Below are 20,339 nucleotides of genomic sequence, written 5' to 3'. Positions count from 1 at the left end.
GTTAGTCTGTAAGGTGCCATTGTTTTGTTTTACTCATTGTTTTTAAAGTTACAGACTAACATGGCTACTCCTCTGAGACTTCAGTCTGTAGAAATAATCTTGAAAACAGTGGTTCTTCTTTGAGTGATTGCTCGTGTCTGTTCAACTTAGGTATGTGTGCTTGCCACATGCCTAGGCGCCAGAAAATTTTCCCTCAGCAGTATTCATAGGGGACTGGCCTCTAGCAAATCCTTGGGTGGTGTACATATGGTATGCTATAAAGTAGGGTTGGGCAAAAGAGCCTCTGCGGTGGATCTGGCCTGCAGAGGCCCTGCTGCTTCCCCGCCCCCAGACCAGTCAGGGTGCACCGAAGCCTCCTCCCACCCTGCCAGGAGTACGTGGTGCTTTGAAGCGCCGCGCACTGCTTGCAGGGGGGAGAGGATGGAATGGAGCAGAGGAGGCTTCATGCGCTTCCCAGGCCAATCAGGGTCTGGGGGCAGGGAAACTGTGTGAAGCTTCCTTTGCCCTGCCCCAGCCCTGTCAGGAGCCCGCAGTACTTCAAAGTGCCATGTGTTCCTCACAGGGGTAGGCTGCTTCCCATGCTCCCCCAACGCCAGGCCCTGATTGGCCTGGGAGTGGGGGAGTGTGCCAAGCCTCCTCCAGGGCATGGTGCCTAGTGGGAAGGGGGAGAAAAGGGGCTCCCCCATCCCCCAAACCAATCATGGTCTGGGGGTGTGGTAGCCCCACCCCTTCCTGGTTAGGCCTCACGGGTGGCCTGGGGCTACTTCAACAATTTTTTAACTGGCCCCTTGGCAAAAATTATTATCCTTGCTATATAGGATACCATTGTACTCCTCCCTCTCTCTGGTTCCTTCCTGCTGCCAGTGACAATCCTTGGAACTGTGTGCTAGCTGTAATTGCAGCATTCTTTGTGTCATCTCTCCTTTTCAGTGCAAATAAGTTGTAATCGTTAGCCATTAGAGCAGGGGTGGCCAACGCGAGCTGCATGCAGCTCTTCAAAGAAAAAAATTGCGACACCCGCGGCCCGGAGCTCTGAACGGATCAGCGGCCAGGCCTTTTCCCCTTTCCTCCCCATCAGCTCTTTGCGCTATATCCATCACTATGGCTCTTCATCTGTAACGGGTTGGCAACCCCTGCATTAGAGTTTGTAGATAGTCCCCTAAGGGACTGAGCCCAGGAACAGGGCATGCCCCCAGTCCTCTGGGTTTAAATCATGTGCTGTCACAGGCCTATGCCAGTTAGCGACCCACAGGGCAACTGCCTTTGCTATCTAGGCAAGGGTCATACCACTGATAACTGTTACAAGAAATGTAGCTGGAGTCGAGGTACTTTAAGCCAAGCTTCGGTACCATCCTCACAGCGGGAGGTCAACAGGAGAAACGCTCCCATTGACTTCCCTTGTTCCTCATAAGGAATAGGAGTTCCACCATCGATAGAGGTGCCTTCAGTATTTGATTTACCGAGTCTTTACTAGACCTGCTAAATCAAAGGGTGTGTCTAGACTACCTAGTTTTGTTGACAAAAGTGGACTTTTGTCGACAAAACTATACCTGCGTCCACACTACCGCTGAGTTCTGTCGACATAACGTCGACAGAACTCAGCAGTTTTGTCGACGCTGGTAAACCTCATTTTACGAGGCATAACGTCTTTGTCGACAGAGTTCTGTCGACAAAAAGGGTAGTCTGGACGCAGGGGTTCCTTTTGTCGACAGAAGGAGACCTCCAGGGAAGCCCGCTGCTGGAGAGTCCTTCTTTAGGAAAAACCTCTTCTTGGTCCTGTCTGTAGCCATGTTTTAAAGACACAGACATCCCTGGCAGGCATTGTGGCAGGAAGCTGGCCACAGAGAGATCCTGTCAGCCCAGAGCTCTCCCAGCGTAACCTGCATGTGGCCATGTGTGCAGCTCCAGCACCACGAGGCCCCCAAGGACCTTCGAGGGAGCCATCTCGGGTGCCCTCTGCTGAAAAAAAGAGAGCCCCAGCGTGGTCAGGGACAGAGGTCCTGACATTGTTAGAACTGTGGGGGGAGGAGGAAGCAGTTCAGGCCCTGCACACCCGGCGCAGGAATGCTAATATCTATGGCCGCATGGCTCAGGGGCTGGCCGATAAAGGGCACCATCCCAGGACACTCCAGCAAGTCCGGGCAAAAGTCAAAGAACTGCGCCAGGGGTACATGAAGGCCCGAGAGCAGAGCTCGGCTTCCGGTGCAGCCCCAGTGCACTGCACCTACTACCAAGAACTGGACCGCATCCTGGGAGGCCAGGAACCAATGTCTGCATCAGTGCTTGTGCAGACAGGCTTGCACATACCGGTGCAGCATAGCCGGCAGGAGGTCCCCATGGAAGATGTTGAGGAGGAGGAGGAGGAGGAGGCGGCGGCACAGGAGCAGACAGAGGACACCCTGACCCTGAGTCTGCAGCCTGTCCCAGATTCAGAGGAAGCCTCTCAGGCACCGTCCGACGCTGAAAAAGGAACATCAGGTGAGTCCAGACACAGAACAGGGGAGGTGGGAGCAGAGAGGATGCAGAGCAGTGCTCACATCTTGGTCCTCCCTCCTGGACAGCTTGCATCTCTCTGTGCATGTACAAGCAGGCGGGCAGGTGGTGGGTATGTGGGTGGGGGGCATGGGAGACCCAAGGTGCAGCAGGCCCCTGTCCTACTGTGGCTGCACACTTATCTGGCCTGGACAGCCACAGTGGAGGGCGGGAGGATCTAGGGTGTGGAGGTGGACATTTTCCTATCCACAACTGGTCCCCTGTGCAGCCGAGGCGGCTGGCAAGGCCAGACGTGGCCTACCAGTAACAACATTCCCATCCATTGTTGTATGGACTTGTGTGTGAATTGCTAACACTGATCGGTTCTCCCTCTTCTTCTCCACAGCCGGACCTGCTGCTGCTGTCTGCCGCTCAACCCCTGTGCCGCCGCTCAACCCCTGTGCCACCACCCACCCGGTCCCACAGCACCCGCAGGCATTGGAGGACCTACAATGACCTCCTAAAGCGTCCTGTGGAGGCCATGGAGAAGATGGAAAGGACCATGGCCAACATGCACAAGACCATAGCAGAAAGAGCGAGGGAGGAGGCTCAGTGGCATACTTGCCTGCTGCAGGACTTCCTCCCAGAGTGGAGGAGTATGTGTGCCACCGTCCGGGAGTCCCTGGCTGTGCCAGGTCCTCTCCCCCTGGGGACTCTTCCTGCCCATCCAGCTCCAGCCCCCTCTGACCCCCCCGTCCTCCTCCCCCAGCCCCCTCTGACCCACCGTCCTCCCCCCAGCCCCCTCTGACCCCCCTTCTTCTCCCTCCGCCCCTGCCACCCCTCCAGCCCTGCCCCTCCCCCCCACTGCTAGGGAAGAGTTATTATCAGCCCCCACTCGAGCCCGAGGACGGCTGAGTCCACGGACCAGGGGTGGCAAAGCCTTGCGGCCCAGGCAAGGCCGCCATTACCCTTAAGGTGTCTGCCCTCCCTCACTCCATGTTGGAAATCCATCCTCCCTCCCTCCCTCACTCCCTCCAGGTTGAAATCCCCCCTACTACCTCAGTTATAAACACATGTTGTTAGTTAAAAAAAGAACTTTATTGTTGAACAATTCTGTTTTGTATTACAGATATAATTTCTTACGTTACTCCTTTATAAGCATATTTTTGAAGTTTAACATGGTGTGTGCGCCTTAACTTTTCAGAGGCTGATGCAGGGATGGATTGTTGGAGGGAAGGTTTTGTGATGGGGGGGAAGGCCCACAGACCCCATTGGGATACCTTGGGGAGTCATAGGGCTCCAGCTGAGAAGCGCTCCCGCAGAGCCTCCCGGATGCGAACCCCCACCTGATGGGCTTGGCGAACGGCAGCTGTCCGAGGCTGCGCAAACCGCCTGCCCTCCACTTCAGCCATTGGCCCCCAACCTGGGAGGAAGGCCTCCCCTTTGCTCTCCACCAGGTTGTGGAGGATGCAACATGCTGCCACCACCTCTGGGATATTGTGTTCCCCCATGTCAAGGCGAGTTAGCAGGCACCTAAACCTTCCCTTCAGTTGGCCAAATGCGCATTCCACATGTAAACGTGCGCGTGTCAGGTGCGCGTTAAACACTTCCCTGCTCGGGGTCAGATGCCCTGTGTATGGCTTCATAAGCCAGGGCATGAGGGGGTATGCCGCATCGGCCACAATGCAGACCGGCATCTCTACATCCCCAATAGCAGAGGTTCGCTGGGGGAAGAAGGTTCCTGTCTGCAGCCTTTCGTACAGGTGTGAATTGCGGAAGATCCGAGCATCATGTGCCCGGCCCGACCACCCCACACACAGGTCCGTAAATAGTCCACGGTGGTCAACCAGGTCCTGCAGCACAATGGAAAAGTACCCTTTCCTGTTGATAAACCGGGCGGCTCAATGGGAATGTGTGTTCTTTTGGCATTTCCTGGATGTTGAGCACAATGGAGAGTTTGTCATCAAGAGGCTCCATAAGTGTCATCCAGGTTTGGGTCAGGACTAATGAGAGGTCCAAAAGTTGAGAGGCTTTAAAATAGGTGCTTGTTTGTTACGTTGGAATATTCATCACCCCCAGGGCTTCATCAGTGCAACATCGCAGTAGTGCTCCATGTTGACTAAGAGCAGGATTGCTTCTCCCCCAAAAATAGATGGGTAGGCATAGATCCGTTTGGAGATGACTTCAGCTGTCTTCCATTCTCTGGAGCATTGGCAACTCTCTCACTCTTGCTGCTCTAGAACATAGCAGGCCATGTTAAACTTTTATGGCATGAAGGAAGACTGTCAATACCTGTAGTGTGGTACTTTTAGAAAAAACAAAATTATTAGGGCTGTCAGTTAACACATGTTAACGCCTGCAATTAATGCAGAGCACAATTAAAGCAATCATTTTTTAACATGCATTAATTGCAGGTGCTTCTGAGGCACTGCCCCTTTAAAATGCTGCCAGGACATTTCAAAGGGTCAGCATAGTGGGAGCCTGGGATGAGCTGGAGTCCCCAACTTAGCCTGGGCTCTGCGTAGTGCTGCCCCTTTGAAACACCGCCCCTTCATTTCAGAGGAGCAGCACAAGCAGAGCCTGTGATCAGCTGTGAGGCACTGCCCATTTGAAACACCACCTCGGCATTTCAAAGGGTCAGCGCCGATGGAGCCCAGGATCAACAGTGCAGTGCTGCCCCTTTGAAACTCCTCCACTGAGTTTCAAAGGGGCAGTGTAATGCGGAGCCCAGGATCAGCAGCGGCGGCATTTCAAAGGGGCAGCACTCTACAGAGCTGGGGTTAGTTGGGTACTCCCAGCTGATCCTGGGCTCCATGCAGTGCTGCCCCTTTGAAATACTGCTGCTGTGTTTCAAACAGGCAGCAGAGTCCAGATCAGCTGGGGACTCCAGCTGATCCCAGGCTCCTATGGTGTTGTCCCTTTGAAACGCTGCGGTGGCATTTCAAAGAGGCAGTGCTACACGAAGCCAGGGTCAACTGGGGACTCCAGCTTATAACCTGGCTTCCCACGGCACTGCCCCTCTGAAATGCTGCTGTGGCAGCGCTGCACTGACCCCAGGCTCCATGTTGCACTGCTCCTTTGAAATGCTACAGAGGTGTTTCAGAGTGGCAGCTCTGCACAGTTGATCCTGGGCTCCCGTGGTGCTGCCCCTTTGAAATGCTGCTGCTGTGTTTCAAAGGGGCAGCTGATCCCAGGCTCCCGCCGCTCTCCCCCTTTGAAATACTGTGGTGGCAGTGCTGCATGAAACCCGGTGTCAGTTGGAGACTCCAGCTGACCCCAGGCTTCATGTTGCACTGCCCTTTTGAAATGCCATAGCGGCGTTTGAAAGTGGCAGCTACGCATCACTAATCCTGGGCTCCCGCAGTCCTGCCCCTTTGAAACGCTGAGGTAGCGCTGCACGGAGCCTGGGGTCAGCTGGGGACTCCACATTGCGCTGTCCCTTTGAACCCTTTGAAATGCCATGGCTGCTTTTCAGGGGGGCAGCACCGCGCAGCTGATCCCAAGCTTCTGCGGTGCTGCCCCTTTGAAATGCTGCAATGGTGTTTCAAAGGGGCCGTGCAACACAGAGTCTGGGGTTAGCTAGAGTCTTATTATTGTTTAACAGCATGATTAATTGTGCAATTATTTTTTTAATCGTGTGATGAATCATGATTAATTTTTTTAATCACTTGACAGCCCTAAAAATTACTTTAAATTCTTGGTCTCTGAAAATTAAGTAGAGTAGATCTGTGCTTTCCCAGGTGTCATTCCTTGGAGTAGTAAGTTCTGTATTTTTTTTTCTTTTTGTCTTTTCCATTCTATCCTTTTTTCACCTTGCATTTGGGAAGGAAAAGAGCATGCCATAAATACTACTAGTCATCTGATTGCGGATTTACAGTCTAGTAATCTTGTAACAATAGTTTTTTAATAAGTTATTAATTGCATTTCCTTTGTGGCCCATCATCTGTTTAATAGCACTTGGTTAGTCTGTTTTGTGCAAAGAAACAACAGGAGACTTGATCTACAACGTTGTTAAAAATAAAAATCTTTCTTCTTAAAATGTATTTTGAAAAATAATTCCTAAAAATAAAAAAATGTGCTTATACAGTAGTTCAGTGCTTTACAAATTTTCAAAATCTGAACCCCCATTTAAGGAAGATTAAGCTAAGCAAGTGTTTAGCCTTTGTTAAATTTTAAAGTGATTCCATTCTGTTCTATTCATTTTTAATGCATTCATCTTCCATATGCCTCTAACTAATTCTGTGTGTTCCTTTCTCAAGGCGTGTCTCAGATTTGGGAAAAAAACTGCTGTAACTATAGGAAATTCACACAGTCACTGTTTTTTTTTTTTTTTTTTTTTTTTTAGTGAATATAGGATACATTTTTGGAACAAAAATAGAGTGCATTACAGTGCGGTACAGGACTTGCATAGGACTTTGTATAACTATAGCACAAAGTAAAAGAGCTCACTGCGGCTTAATTTAAATTTGATTGAAATAAAAGCATTCCTTTATATTTTTATGTTTGTTTTGAAAACAACATTTAGGACTTTCTTGTTTTCTGTTTTTGGTATGGTACATTACTTTCAATGGGAGAAATGACTGGAGCACAAACAAAATGATGCTCTTATTTTGGAATTAGCTTTTCAGACTATTTTGTAGAATCTAAATTTGCAGGATGATACATTTTTTGAAAACCCTGTTTTAATAGATATTATTTTATGCCTTTAGTCAAAAGTATTTTAACATTTGTGACATTTGATTTATTTGCTTTAAAAAGAGAAAGGGTGGTGCCAGGAGCGCCCAGAATTCTCAATCACATAAAACACATTCTTACGAGATAGTACTGGAAGATAAGGATGGGATGGCAAGATAGTGGTTACAGATGTTTTGTTCGCTTTAGCAGAGAAAAGAGAAGTATGGTAATTAGCAATGTCTAGGGAGCAATGTCATGAGGAATCTGTGCTAGTACCATTATTTCTGGGAACAGTGCTCTCCAGCTTCTGGTGGAAGACTACACTGGTTTTTCTTGTATAACAATGTTTAGTGTTCTCAAAGATCTCATTCATGTTTTCCCACTATTCAGAATACTACACCTTCTGAAACCTCAGCATTGTTTTAGCAGGCTTAATGAGATCTCCGTATATTCCTTGTATTATCTGTTCATGAAGACTGTTTTCCTAGGTGTTATGCCAACTAGAACAGTAGGTGAGATTTCAGGTCTTTATGGTAGAATCACCCTAAGCTGCATTCTATGGGTATGTCTACACTACATGGCTTCGTCGACGGAGCCATGTAGATTACCTTTGTAGACACAGGAAAATGGAGCAGCGATTTAAATAATCGCCGCTTCATTTAAATTTAAATAGCTTCCACGCTGCATCGATCAGCTATTTGGCAGCACAGTGCTGCAGTCTGGACGCTCCGCGGTCGACATCAAAGGCATTTGTTGACCTCCCCAATAAACCTCATGCCACGAGGCATACCGGGGAGGTCGACAAATGCCTTTGATGTCGATCGCGGAGTGTCCAGACTACAGCGCAGTGCTGACAAATAACTGATCGATGCAGCGCGGAAGCCATTTAAATTTAAATGAAGCGGCGATTATTTAAATCGCTGCTTCATTTTCCTGTGTTTACAAAGGTAATCTACATGGCTCCGTCGACGAAGCCATGTAGTGTAGACATACCCTATAAGAACAAAGTAACTTTAAGATCTCAGCCCAGGTTTTTACCCAGAGTGGTTTCTGATTTTTGTTCTAACCAAATGATTCATCCATCCTGTTCTCTTCTCTAACCCCCACATCAGACTGAATTATGCTATACTCCATCCCTTAGAGGCTGTGTGTTCTCTTTCTTACTGTCTGGATAGAACAAAGCTTTTAGAAACTCTGTAGATACTCATGAAAGGTAAGCCTGTTTCTACTCAGACTCTCAACATGGATCTCAGACTGTATTAAGACATGTTATGTGATGGTCTACTTAGACCTAATCTTGGCAGATTAGGGCCCTTTCCACTAGAGTTCATTTACCTTCTACTGCCCTATAAGATGTTCCATTTTTATATATTTACAGAGCAGTTACCTGGAGTTGAGTATAAATCACCAGAGTATATGTGTAGAGTCCTGCAAATCTGCATATATCCGCTTTATAGCCGTGGATATCTGTGGCTGTGGATATCAGCGGATCATTTTTGCAGATGCATATTCTAATTTTTGTATCTGTACAGAGCTCTATGCACATGGACAGTCATTGAAGAGGAAGAACCATATACATAATTGTAATTCTTTGAGAGGTATTGGTCACATGTGTTCTGCTTTTTGCCCTACTTCTGTGCTACTATATAGATCTTAACAGTCTGGATTCTGTTTTAGAGAAGAACTGGATAGTGGTTGCAGTTACCCTGCTCCTTATACTCTGAGCTATGGAGGGGGGGCAAGGAGTGGCACATGGGAGGGCTATATATGCTAAAAATCCAATACATGACAACAACACATCTCAAAGTACCACATACATTGTAGGATAAGTAAACATTATTTAACATTCTGAAATCTATTCCAGTGTTATACATAATTATATCACTTAAAATTATTTTGTGTAATAATGTAGTATATATTTGTTTATGAGAAGGTAAGAGCCTTCCAGTATAGTTAATTACATTGAATTAATATAATATTGTAAAATGATAGAGGTAAATTGCCTTAGTGAACATAGTACCGTGGTTATGTTATTGTGGAAATGTTACTTGAGTGCAATTAAAATTTTAGCATTGATTTGCGAATCCCTGCACAGATACCAAAATTTGTATCTGCCTCTGATCTTCTATCCATAAAAATAGTCTGCAGATTTGCAAGGCTCTGCTAAACAGTTCCACATGTCACCATGATTCGAGGCTGTGCCAAACCCTCAAGTGCCCCTACTTCTCCCTAAAACCTCCTGCCACCTGTGCATCCAGATCCAGCCTGCGATCCACAAAAATGGTCTGAGCATATTTGCAGATTTTCAGACCTCTATTTACTTGTTAGTCAAAATTTGACTATTATTTATAACATTTTACTGTTCATTTCTACCTGTTTACATTTTTGCATTAATGAAAAATTAAAATATAGGTGTTAGAATGCATTTTGCATGTTTTGGAAAACATTTCACTTGAATTTTATTTATTTATCATTCATTTTATTTATTTATTTTGGCACAGCGTTCACTTGGCAAGAAGGTTACTGCAGCTAGAAAAGCAAAACTCATTGCTTGTAAAAGATCTGGAAAATCAGAAAGAACAAGTCACACAGATTTCACAAGAGGTAAATTACTTTCACAAAAGAAACAAATATATAATGGCACTATAAATATTGCAGAGCAGTCCTTTATATAAAAGTTATTTTCTAAACAAAGTTTATAATGTATTTGCTTGCTGTCTCAAAATGAGCTTTTAATTAACAGAAACACATTTATGCTAAACCTATTCAAAGCAATGCATAATGTATTGTAAAACAGATCAAAATGAGAGATTACTGTACAGACTAAACAAGAATGTAGACTAGACAAAGCTCTAATTTTTGAGCAGATGACGAACAAACGAACTAGTTTGGCATTTTCTATGATGGTTAATTTTTCAACCAATACCTCATTACTACTTACACAGGTGTGCTTTTTAAATCTCACTTTATTTAAACCACATTTTATGATATTGCATATCTGTAAAAGCTTCCTACTTTGCATTTATTTAGGCCTGTTTTTGAACACACAAATTCGGGTTATATCTGGGTGACATATGATAATATTATGTTAAATGCATTAAGGAAAATTCTGTATTCTGTTTTTTAAAAATGTTTGTTAATTTAATTATTATAAGCACCTATATCTGTTACAGTACGTTATTTTAATCACTTTATTAGCGAAAGTTATATTACTTTGACATTGAGAATGAATAATAAAAACAGAGTAAAACCCACAGACTCAAATTTAGTAATGCCTAGGGTATTTTTAGGAGTTACGTTTTCCTTCAGACTCTCATTTTAAGAATGAAAGAGCTTCATTAGTCGTAAATTGTCACAGGTGCCATTATCCCCTTATTGAAGTCTCAGGCAGATTATGCTTTAGTTGTGAGGTTTAATAGTTTGATTTTAAGATTATTGTATCACTTAATTTGGATAACAGAACTATATTATACTCTTACCAGTGTCCCTTGAATTTGGAACAGCTTTGACATTTTTAGGTGACAAGCTTTGTGGCCTGTCAATCATGATTCTTTTAACACAATTTAAAAGCTGTTTTAATTATGTTTAAGGTACATGTGTAATAATTTGACACCGCCTGCCAGTGTTTGAATTGGGAGAACGTGTGGAGAAGTGCCATACCTCTACCTTTCAAGCTTCCTGCAAGTGCTCCAGAAACTTAACTTTTATTAGTCCAAATTCATCAGTGAATGAAAGCAGAGAGAGATTCTGATTAAAGCTAAGGACATGATTTATACCCCTCCCTAGTCATGTGTCCAAGTTTCCACTTCTTGTAAGCTTACTTTTTGTGCTTAAATTCACCAAGGATTTCCCTGGTAAGCCAATCCAGTCTCCTACCAGTTAACTGTCTTTTCAGATGGGTGGCTGCGTGTTCTTCCTATAGATGTCAGGTTAAATAAATAAATACATAAATAAATATTTATACTGCAGTGTTGCCAACTATCACAATCTTATCTTGAGTCTTGTGAAAAATAATATTTTTTCATACAGCTATAGCTGCTGGAATCTTGTTATTTCCTGAGAATCTCAGCTTTCATATTTTTAAAAAACTAAGGTTTTATCCTTCATGATTGTGGAGAAAAGCTTGATAATATGAAACCTAAATGCTTCAATGCCAGAAGGAAAATAAAATCTCAGTTTCAACTCAATTTCAAATCTCATTTATTTTAAGCCATTCAAAACTTTTGGGAGCATGACCTATTATTTGTGAATGCATAGATTGGTAACACTGATTTCTCTTTACCTCTGTTTCAAACTCTGGTGAGCAGCATTAGTGCAAGTCACTTTTTATACCGGGACAGCATATCTACTCCAAGGATGAGTACAACACTATGCTCCCATATTTTTATGGAAATACATTTTTAGTATAAATATGCATATCTCAAATGTGCTTTATGCAAAATAGGTAAATTAACCTATCATTCAAAAACCTGAGAGTCCCCTGAATGTTTATATTTCATGTGTGTGCATAGAATCATAGAATACTAGGACTGAAAGGGACCTCAAGAGGTCATCGAGTCCAGTCCCCTGCCCTCATGGCAGGACCAAATACTGTCTAGACCATCTCTGATAGACATTTATCTAACCTACTCTTAAATATCTCCAGAGATGGAGATTCTACAACCTCCCTGGGCAATTTATTCCAGTGTTTGACTACCATGACAGTTAGGAACTTTTTCCTAATGTCCAACCTAAACCTCCCTTGCTGCAGTGTAAGCCCATTGCTTCTTGTTCTATCCTCAGAGGACGAGATGAACAAGTTTTCTCACTCCTCCTTATGACACCCTTTTAGATACCTAAAAATTGCTATCATGTCCCCCCTCAATCTTCTCTTTCCTAAGCTAAACAAACCCAATTTTTTCAGCCTTTCTTCATAGGTCATGTTCTCTAGACCTTTAATCATTCTTGTTGCTCTTCTCTGGACCCGCTCCAATTTCTCCATATCTTTCTTGAAATGTGGTGCCTAACTAGTGCAGAGTAGAGCAGAAGAATGACTTCTCATGTCTTGTTCACAACACACCTGTTAATGCATCCCAGAATCATGTTTGCTTTTTTTGCAACAGCATCACACTGCTGACTCATATTCAGTTTGTGATCCACTATAACCTCTAGATCCCTTTCTGCCGTACTCCTTTCTAGACAGTCGCTTCCCATTCTGTATGTGTGAAACTGATTGTTCCTTCCTAAGTGGAGCACTTTGCAATGGTCTTTATTAAACTTCATCCTGTTTACCTCAGACCATTTCTCCAATTTTTCCAGATCATTTTGAATTATGACCCTATCCTCCAGATTAGTCGCAACCCCTCCCAGCTTGGTATCATCTGCAAACTTAATAAGCGCACTTTCTTGCCAATATCTAAATCGTTGATGAAGATATTGAAGAGAGCCGGTCCCAAAACAGACCTCTGCAGAACCCCACTTGTTATACCTTTCCAGCAAGATTGTGAACCATTAATAACTACTCTCTGAGTACGGTTATCCAGCCAGTTATGCACCCACCTGATAGTAGCCCCATCTAAGTTGTATTTGCCAACTTATTATTGATAAGAATATCATGCGAGACTGTATCAAATGACTTGCTAAAGTCTAGGTATACCACATCCACCGCTTCTCCCTTATCCACAAGACTCATTATCCTATCAAAGAAATCATGATCATTCTTGTATGTTAAGTTAGAAATACGAAGTGTAAACCTGCTTATTAATCTATAATGTATAGTGAGAGCCATTAGTGGTACTTAAGGCCTTAGTGGCCTGGCTTTGTTTTTCCTGTAAGCCCAAATTGTGGTTGGTCCTACAGATACATGTGATTATTCCACCTACTGCTGGAATCCATCTTGAATCTGGTACTTTTCAGTGGGAATGGGGGAAGGAAAACAAAGGGTTTACACCCATCTTGTACATTTGAAAAGCAGAAGCCCCACAGAGGCTCTTGTACATTTCAAAAGCAGAATCGCGGCAGAAGCGGTACGAGCAGAGACTGCATTAGTCCCTGCTCATGCCATTTCCCGCTGTGCCTCTACCTCCCCTGCCTCCCATGGAGACCATACTGGCTCCTGCTCCCTTCCTCCTTGATGCCTCTCTCTGATAGAAGTGTGTGGGGGGGGAATAACGACTAGTCACATCATTAATCAACTGTCCAACAAGCTTATGCTTATCAGATAGTTGACTAGTCACTTACATCCCTAATCTTAGAAGATGACAAAAGTAGAACAATTGCATTTAAAAAAAGGGAGGGAGGAGGAGTCATCAATATAATCATTATAGTTGAAGCCATGATTGTAAATAAGATCATCCAAAGATAGGGCTTAGCGAGGAAAGGAAATAGCAAAAGACAGAGCGCTTGAATACTCCACCAAAAGAGACTGAACACAGAGGCAAAATGGGGTCACGAAAGCTGGGGTAAGAAGAGGAGTATCTCAGTGGTGTCAAAGATGGTCAATATATTGAAGAAGATGAAGTGGAGAAAAGACTCTGAGACTTGAACAATAGGAGGCCAATAAAAATTCTGATGACAACAGTTTCAGTGGAGAATAGAGGTCAGAAGCTGGATTCAAGTTGATCCAAAACCCAATTAGGCCACATCTCTACTTACACAGCAGTTCAAATTAAGATAACTCCAGCTATGTTAATTGTGTAGCTGGAGTTGAGGTACCTTAATTCAAACATCAACTCCATCTCCTCCGCTCCCATCATCTTCCCTTCCTCTTAACGATTCAAGGAGTATCAGTGTGCTGTACTACTTTATAATTTTAAAATGAATAACACTTTTTTTCTTTAAACAGCTTCACAGAGCCAATTCTTTGTTGAGTCAAGTACAACAACCATATAAATACCTCGTTGAATCTGTACAGCAGCGAGATTCTCAGATACATTTACAGAAAGAACATATTGTACAACTTGAAAAAGATGTCAGGTAAATACAAAAAATTGTGGTGTATATCATTTTATATTTATCTGCATCCCAGCCTTGAAAAATAATATTACCTGTCATAATATTTGAGGCTTTGCTACTGTGTCATTCTCTAAACCAGTTTTACATGTTGCATTTCTCGTAATCAGACTTTCCCTCAGTTTTTCAGAGTTGGAGAAAGGAAAATAGGGAAAGAATTGGATTTAAAGAGGAATTTGGAGGTGGATTGAGATGAGAGAGGGAAGTAAGCTGGGGGGGAAGCAGACTAACATCATGTGAGCAGAGAGAAATAAACCAGGTATTCTATGGAGGCAAGGAAATAGTTTGGAGCCAAGGAGAGATAATGTGATGAAACTGTCTATTGAGCTGGGAGAACTGCAATCTGAGATGTAAATAAAGAGCAAGTGACAGAATACACTTCTAAAGCAACATTAAAATTTTAACTATTTAGTAAGTAGTAACTGGATGCATACATTCACACACTGTGGTTCGCTGTCAATACAAGACTTTGTCTACAGCACTCAGTGCAGAGCTGGTACTTGGTTATAGTGACAGCATACCACCTTAGGTAACAGGGAATGACTATGTATCTACAAATGAATGGTTATTTAATTTGAAGGAATCTTTGGAAAGAATCTACAGTTGAGTGGAATTCACAAATGTAACAGCTTGAAGAGGAACCATTTGTTTCACACTCCAGATATGCAAGTGAACTGGGGAGAAAACTTCCCTGATATCCCACTGAGAGAATATCTTTTTTAGGGGTATCTTTGATTCAACAGATGTCAAAATTTTCCTTCCGGAGAAAAGTTTTTTTTGCCATTTTCCCAAGCCCTTCTTGAAACAGAAACCTGGAAAATTAATGAGTTTTTTCGTCATACTGATGTCAAATCTCATGGCGTCTTTCTCATAGATAACATTTTATGCACAAATGTGGGTGAAACCATTAAAAACTGGGTGTTACTGCCTGTACAGAATGAATTCATTTTTACTCTTATTTTGAAAGACTAAAAGTCTCTCAAGTGAATGATATAAAAGGGCTATGTAGTTTTTCAGTCTGCATCTCTGTCATCAGAAGCTATTACAGATGCTTCCAATCCTACTTGAGATTGTTTCTGAGAGCTGACAATTTGTGGTCATTAAAACATGAGAGTCTCTAATGCTTATACAGCTTTTGGCTATCTAATAACTTGTGCCTGTGACAATTTTTTATGGTTCAGCATAAGAGCTACACAGAGGAAGTGCTTTCAGATAACACAACAGTACTCTTCTACCTCAACAAGTAGAAATGATGCTCACACCTAGCCATTTTGATGTAGTTTTGAGAGGTTTGGGGCAGGAAGCTTTGAAAAACTGGTTTTTCATCCTGTATGACTTTATTTGTAAAATGGAAATAATATTTATCACATTTTGGCTTAATTTTTTACATGTCTCAGAAAGCTGCTTTGATTACCAGTGAAATAACTATTCACATTTAAATTATAATAACTAGATTTCAGGCTTAATAACCCACTAGAATGACTAGGAAGGAAATTATATTTTTCTTTAAGTTTCTGAGCTAGATCGTTGATTCCCGCCACCTCCTTTAAGTCTACTTTGCCCAGCTCTAACTGTACAAAGCAGACCTAAAGCTTACCTATATGACTAGCTGAGGATTTCAAATGCTGCCCTCTAACAGCTCTTAGCATAAGAACTGTGCTGGGAGCTTGGCCAGCCAAACGGGATGAGACAGAACACAGATGCGCTGCGGCAATCCTCAGACAGCAAAATTGCACTTAAAGTCTGAAGTGGGATGCTAATTAAAGTAACCCTGAAATACCTCCAAGTTATGTCATGAGCCAGAGTAGCTATTAGCAAGCTCCACAGCCAGGTGGCACAAAATTACTTAGAAACAATTCACTACTTCAGGTGGTCCCCGTGGGTGCTCCACTGATGGTGTCAGGCTCGTCCCAGTGCCCCAGCTCAGAGACTTTGAATAGCTGTGATCAGTCGGGCTGCACATGCGTAATCAGTGGCTCGCGCCCTTTGATTGTCATGCACAGCCCAACTCCTGCCAGTTCCTCTCAACTGTCCTCGGTAGCAGATGGAGCTCCTCTCTCCTCAGTGTCTCTTCAGAGTTTTCTTATCTGCTCTATAAATAGTTAATTGTAAATAGGTTACTCCCTTGTAATAAAGGTTCTTTGACTTATTCTTAAATAAATAAATAAATAAATAAAGTTGTTTGAACTATCTGCAGCTTGCCACGTTTTGTGATTCACGGCTCTTAGCCGCAGAGAGAAAAGAGGCACAATAACAACAATCTCAATAAGAGTGAGAAGACAAAGAAATTCAGCCTAGATAGGCACGATTCCTGGATCCCCAGGCTTTAAGAAGTGTGTGCTTTGCCGAAAGCCAACGCCAGCCTCAGACGGCCATTCAGCATGAATACGCTGTCTGGGGGAGACACATATTCCCCAAAAATGAGCCCACTGTTCCAAACTCACGGTCCACGCTCACCATGACAGGGAGATGTGCCTCAAAATGCTACTTTTTGATAAGGCACTGCAGCCAGATACACCATCGGCAGGACGCCAACCAGAAATGCTCCAGAAGCGCAGGGTCTTCTCCCCCGAGTCTACTTCTCACAAGGAAAGGAGGTTGTTCCCTGCTCATTCATTGCTGCCTGATCCGACTAGCAGGATCAGTAGAGGGGATAAGCCAGGAACCTCAGGCCTTACCCCACGAGCCTCGGTGCCGCCTTCTGGCAAAAAACCTAAGAAAATGGTGGCTCCCGCACAGGCACTCTCGGCACCGAAACGGTCATCAGCATGGGGCAGCAGCACCCACGTTTTACAGGCGCCACCAGCACCCACCGTACTTGGTGCCGACGCCGGCTCCGTATGTGGCACCAGACCAGCAAGCGCCGCCTCATCGCAGACCAGCATTGGATGAAGTCCATCTGGCACAGATGATGCTGGCACCAGTAAAAGCCCTGGCACCGACACTGGTACCGCATCAGGACCTTCCGGCACAGATGACCCTGGCATTGGCAGGTTCCTTGGCACCAGCGCCAATGAAAGCTGCAGACAAGTCATGAAGGCAAGAGAGTCCCATTTTTCCATCTCCTATGTTTTCACCGGGGCCTTCCCCTTTGCCCCCGCTATACCATTCGCCACTACAGCGCGTTTACCGCCACTGCAGTCCAAAACATCATTACTATCGGAGGAGTCCTTATTCACCACACAAGTCCCGTCCACATGATGACCGCTACTATAGGTGACGATCCTACTCCCCACTGCACAGATGGTCGCCACGCTATTCTGACTCCGCAGCCTGATCCCCCCACACCGGTTACACTAGGCGATACGCAAGTGGTAGGTCGTCCAGATACTCATCACCTCATCCTTCCGACTGATATTACATGACTGTCACGGATCCTCTTACTGTCCACGTTACTGTTACCACCAGTGCTCATATCAACAATCTGGAATGAGGAGTAACAGTTAATCCGAACTAAGGACTTAGTTCGGAGTAACTTTAAACTTCCGCGTGTAGCTACAGGCAGTTCGTTCGGACTAACGGGGATTTAAAAATGGCCTCCAGACTGGAACATGCAAATAAAGCCTGGGATATTTAAATCCTGGGCTTCATTTGCAACCCCAGTTCCCTGATTTGCCTACCTAGCTAGAATTAACGAGCTAGTGTAGACATATCCTACCTCTTTCACCACTGCTATGACCTTTTCAAGCTCAAAGGGTGGCTATAACATCAGATCACTGGGTGTTACAACTTGTGGTATCCAGGCTCACCATCTCCTTCACAACCGTACCACCTACAAATCCACCAACCCCATCCCTCTTCAGGGACCCATCTCATGAGGCCCTGTTGAGGCAAGAGGACCAGCATCTACCGTTCATAGGCGCTATAGAGATAATTCCACCCAAGTTCAGAGGAAGAGGGGGCTATTTGCGTTATTTTCCTCATGGAGAAAAAAACTGGAGGGTGGAGGCCTATCCTTGACCTCAGGAAGTTAAACCAGAACCTCTGTTGACAAAGGTTCAAAATGGTGACCCTTTCCACTATAATACCTTCATTGGGCAAGGACAATTGGTTTGCAGCCCTCGACCTGCAAGTCGCGTATTTTCATATAGCCAGCCATCCAGCCCACAAGTGCTTCCTCCGCTTCACCATCGGCGACGAACATTTTCAATATTGCGTGCCACCATTTGGTCTCTCAGCTGCCCCCAGAGTGTTTTTTTGAAGACTCTGGCAGTTGTAGTAGCTCATTTGCGGCACAGAGGCATGATTATATTTCCGTACCTCGACAACTGTCTTATAAAGGGTTAGTCGAGGCAAGAGGCATTGCATATGAGCATGCTAGCCAGACAAACCTTCCAGTCACTCAGACTCATCATCAACGAGCAGATTATAAATTTTATAGGAGAGTGGCTAGACTCCATTATGGCTCGTGCATACTTACCTCACGAGCGCTTTCAAGCCATACAAGAACTAGCTACAGTCGTTACGCAGGTCCCCACAGTTACAGTTCATATTTGCCTTCATCTCATGGGACATATGGCTGCCAACACCTTTGTGGTTCCTCCATGAAAGACTCCATTTCCACTGTCTGCAACATTGGCTGGTGTCAATGTATATCCTCACAAAGCACAGCACTCAGAGAGAGAAGTCCGACTGCTCTCGCTCGCAGATCTCTAGCTTGGTGGTTGAATCCCCAAAATCTGTTGGCAGGGGTACCTTTTCACCACCAGCAACCATCAAGCCAATTAACAATGGACATCTCCCTTATTGGTTGGGGAAAACACATCAATGGCATGTTCGTGCAAGGGAAATGGTCGTCAAGGGAGGCCGCCCTGCACATCAGTCTCCTAGAACTCAAAGCCATATTCCTCGCTAGAAAGTATTTCCGTGCTCACATTGCCGGTATGACCATCAGGGTTCTTATGGACAGTATAGCCACCATCTATTATGTCAATTGACAAGGAAGAGTACATGCCTGATCGCTCTGTGCACAAGCAGTCTGCTAATGGAATTGGTGTGTATGAAATCTCATCACTGTGATAGCTTCTTATTTACCTGGCATGAGCAATGTCATGGCGGACGCACTCAGCAGACATTTTCCACATGACCATGAATGGGAAATCCATTCTGATGTCCTGTAGCACATCTTCCACGCTTGGGGGTCCCCCAAGATAGATCTTTTCGCCACCTACAACAACAGGAAATGTCACCTATACTGTTTGAGAGGGGGTATAGGCAAGAGGTCCCTCGGAGACGCACTGCTAATCCGCTGGGACAGACGTCCACTTTATGCATTTCCACCCATGGTACTTGTACTGAGATATTACAGAAAATTAGAGCAGATTCAGCCCGAGTAATTGTTCTGGCCCTGGCCTGGGCAAGACAGCCATGGTACCCATTTCTCAACAGAATGTCCCTGCAACCACTGCGCCCTCTGTCCCTTCTTCCAGATCTCCTCTCTCAGAACCACAGCTCTCTGCTACATCCGAGACCAAAGACCCTGCATCTAACAGCGTGGCTTCTAGCTGGCTCGATGTAGAGGAGCGCCATTGCATAAAGGCAATTCTATTGCACTGTGGAAGAGAATCTACAAGGAAGACTTACCTGGCAAAATGGAATAGATTCATGAGTTGGTGTGCAAACAATCACATTGATCCATACACATCACCGATACATAAGATCCTCGATTATATTCTATCTCTTCCACAGTGCAATAGAACTGCCTTTACACGATCTGAGCAAACATTGCCAGAACGTAGAGCTGGCGCAAAACGGACTGCCTACTAGTATCCACAACGGACCGCTTCAAAGGCAATCCTTTGTCCTCGCAATATGTTTCTGATATCATAGTTTCATGCATCACCACCTGTTACGCAATCCGCAGCAAGCCCCTTCATACCTTACTACGGGCACATTCCAACAGGGTACTAGCAACGTTGACTGCTTTTGCCCGCGGCGTCTCATTATCAGACATTTGTCGAACAGCCACATAGTTGTCCAATGTGACTTTTATGAACCACTATGCAATAGTTCAACGGTGGGCCGCAGATTCCACGGTGGCTTCAGCAGTACTTTTAGTCATTGATAACCTTGACTCTGGAAGGTCATGGTCACCATCAGTGGAGCACCCATGGGACCACTTGAAGAAGAAGTAGTTGTTCAAAGCCAGATGAGCTTCATGCAGCACAAAACACAAAAGAAGTTACTCACCTTCGTGCAGAAAG

General features: G+C 44.7%; 1 protein-coding gene across 6 annotated transcripts in view; it reads left to right on the top strand.

Moving 5' to 3' along the window:
• The window catches only part of PIBF1 (progesterone immunomodulatory binding factor 1), a 146,336-nt gene that overhangs the window by 97,087 nt on the left and 28,910 nt on the right, over positions 1–20,339 (top strand). For all 6 annotated transcript variants that reach the window (XM_075918902.2, XM_075918899.2, XM_075918900.2 and 3 more), the window contains 2 exons: positions 9,648–9,750; positions 13,970–14,100. In XM_075918902.2, the coding sequence (XP_075775017.1) occupies positions 9,648–9,750; positions 13,970–14,100 (234 nt within the window). The remainder of the gene's footprint in view (positions 1–9,647; positions 9,751–13,969; positions 14,101–20,339) is intronic.

This window comes from Pelodiscus sinensis, chromosome 1 (assembly GCF_052426305.1).
Source record: "Pelodiscus sinensis isolate ZL-2025 chromosome 1, ASM5242630v1, whole genome shotgun sequence".
Taxonomy (NCBI): Eukaryota; Metazoa; Chordata; order Testudines; family Trionychidae; genus Pelodiscus; species Pelodiscus sinensis.
Note: the sequence above shows the minus strand (reverse complement) of the source record. Positions and strands in the feature narration are given on the sequence as shown.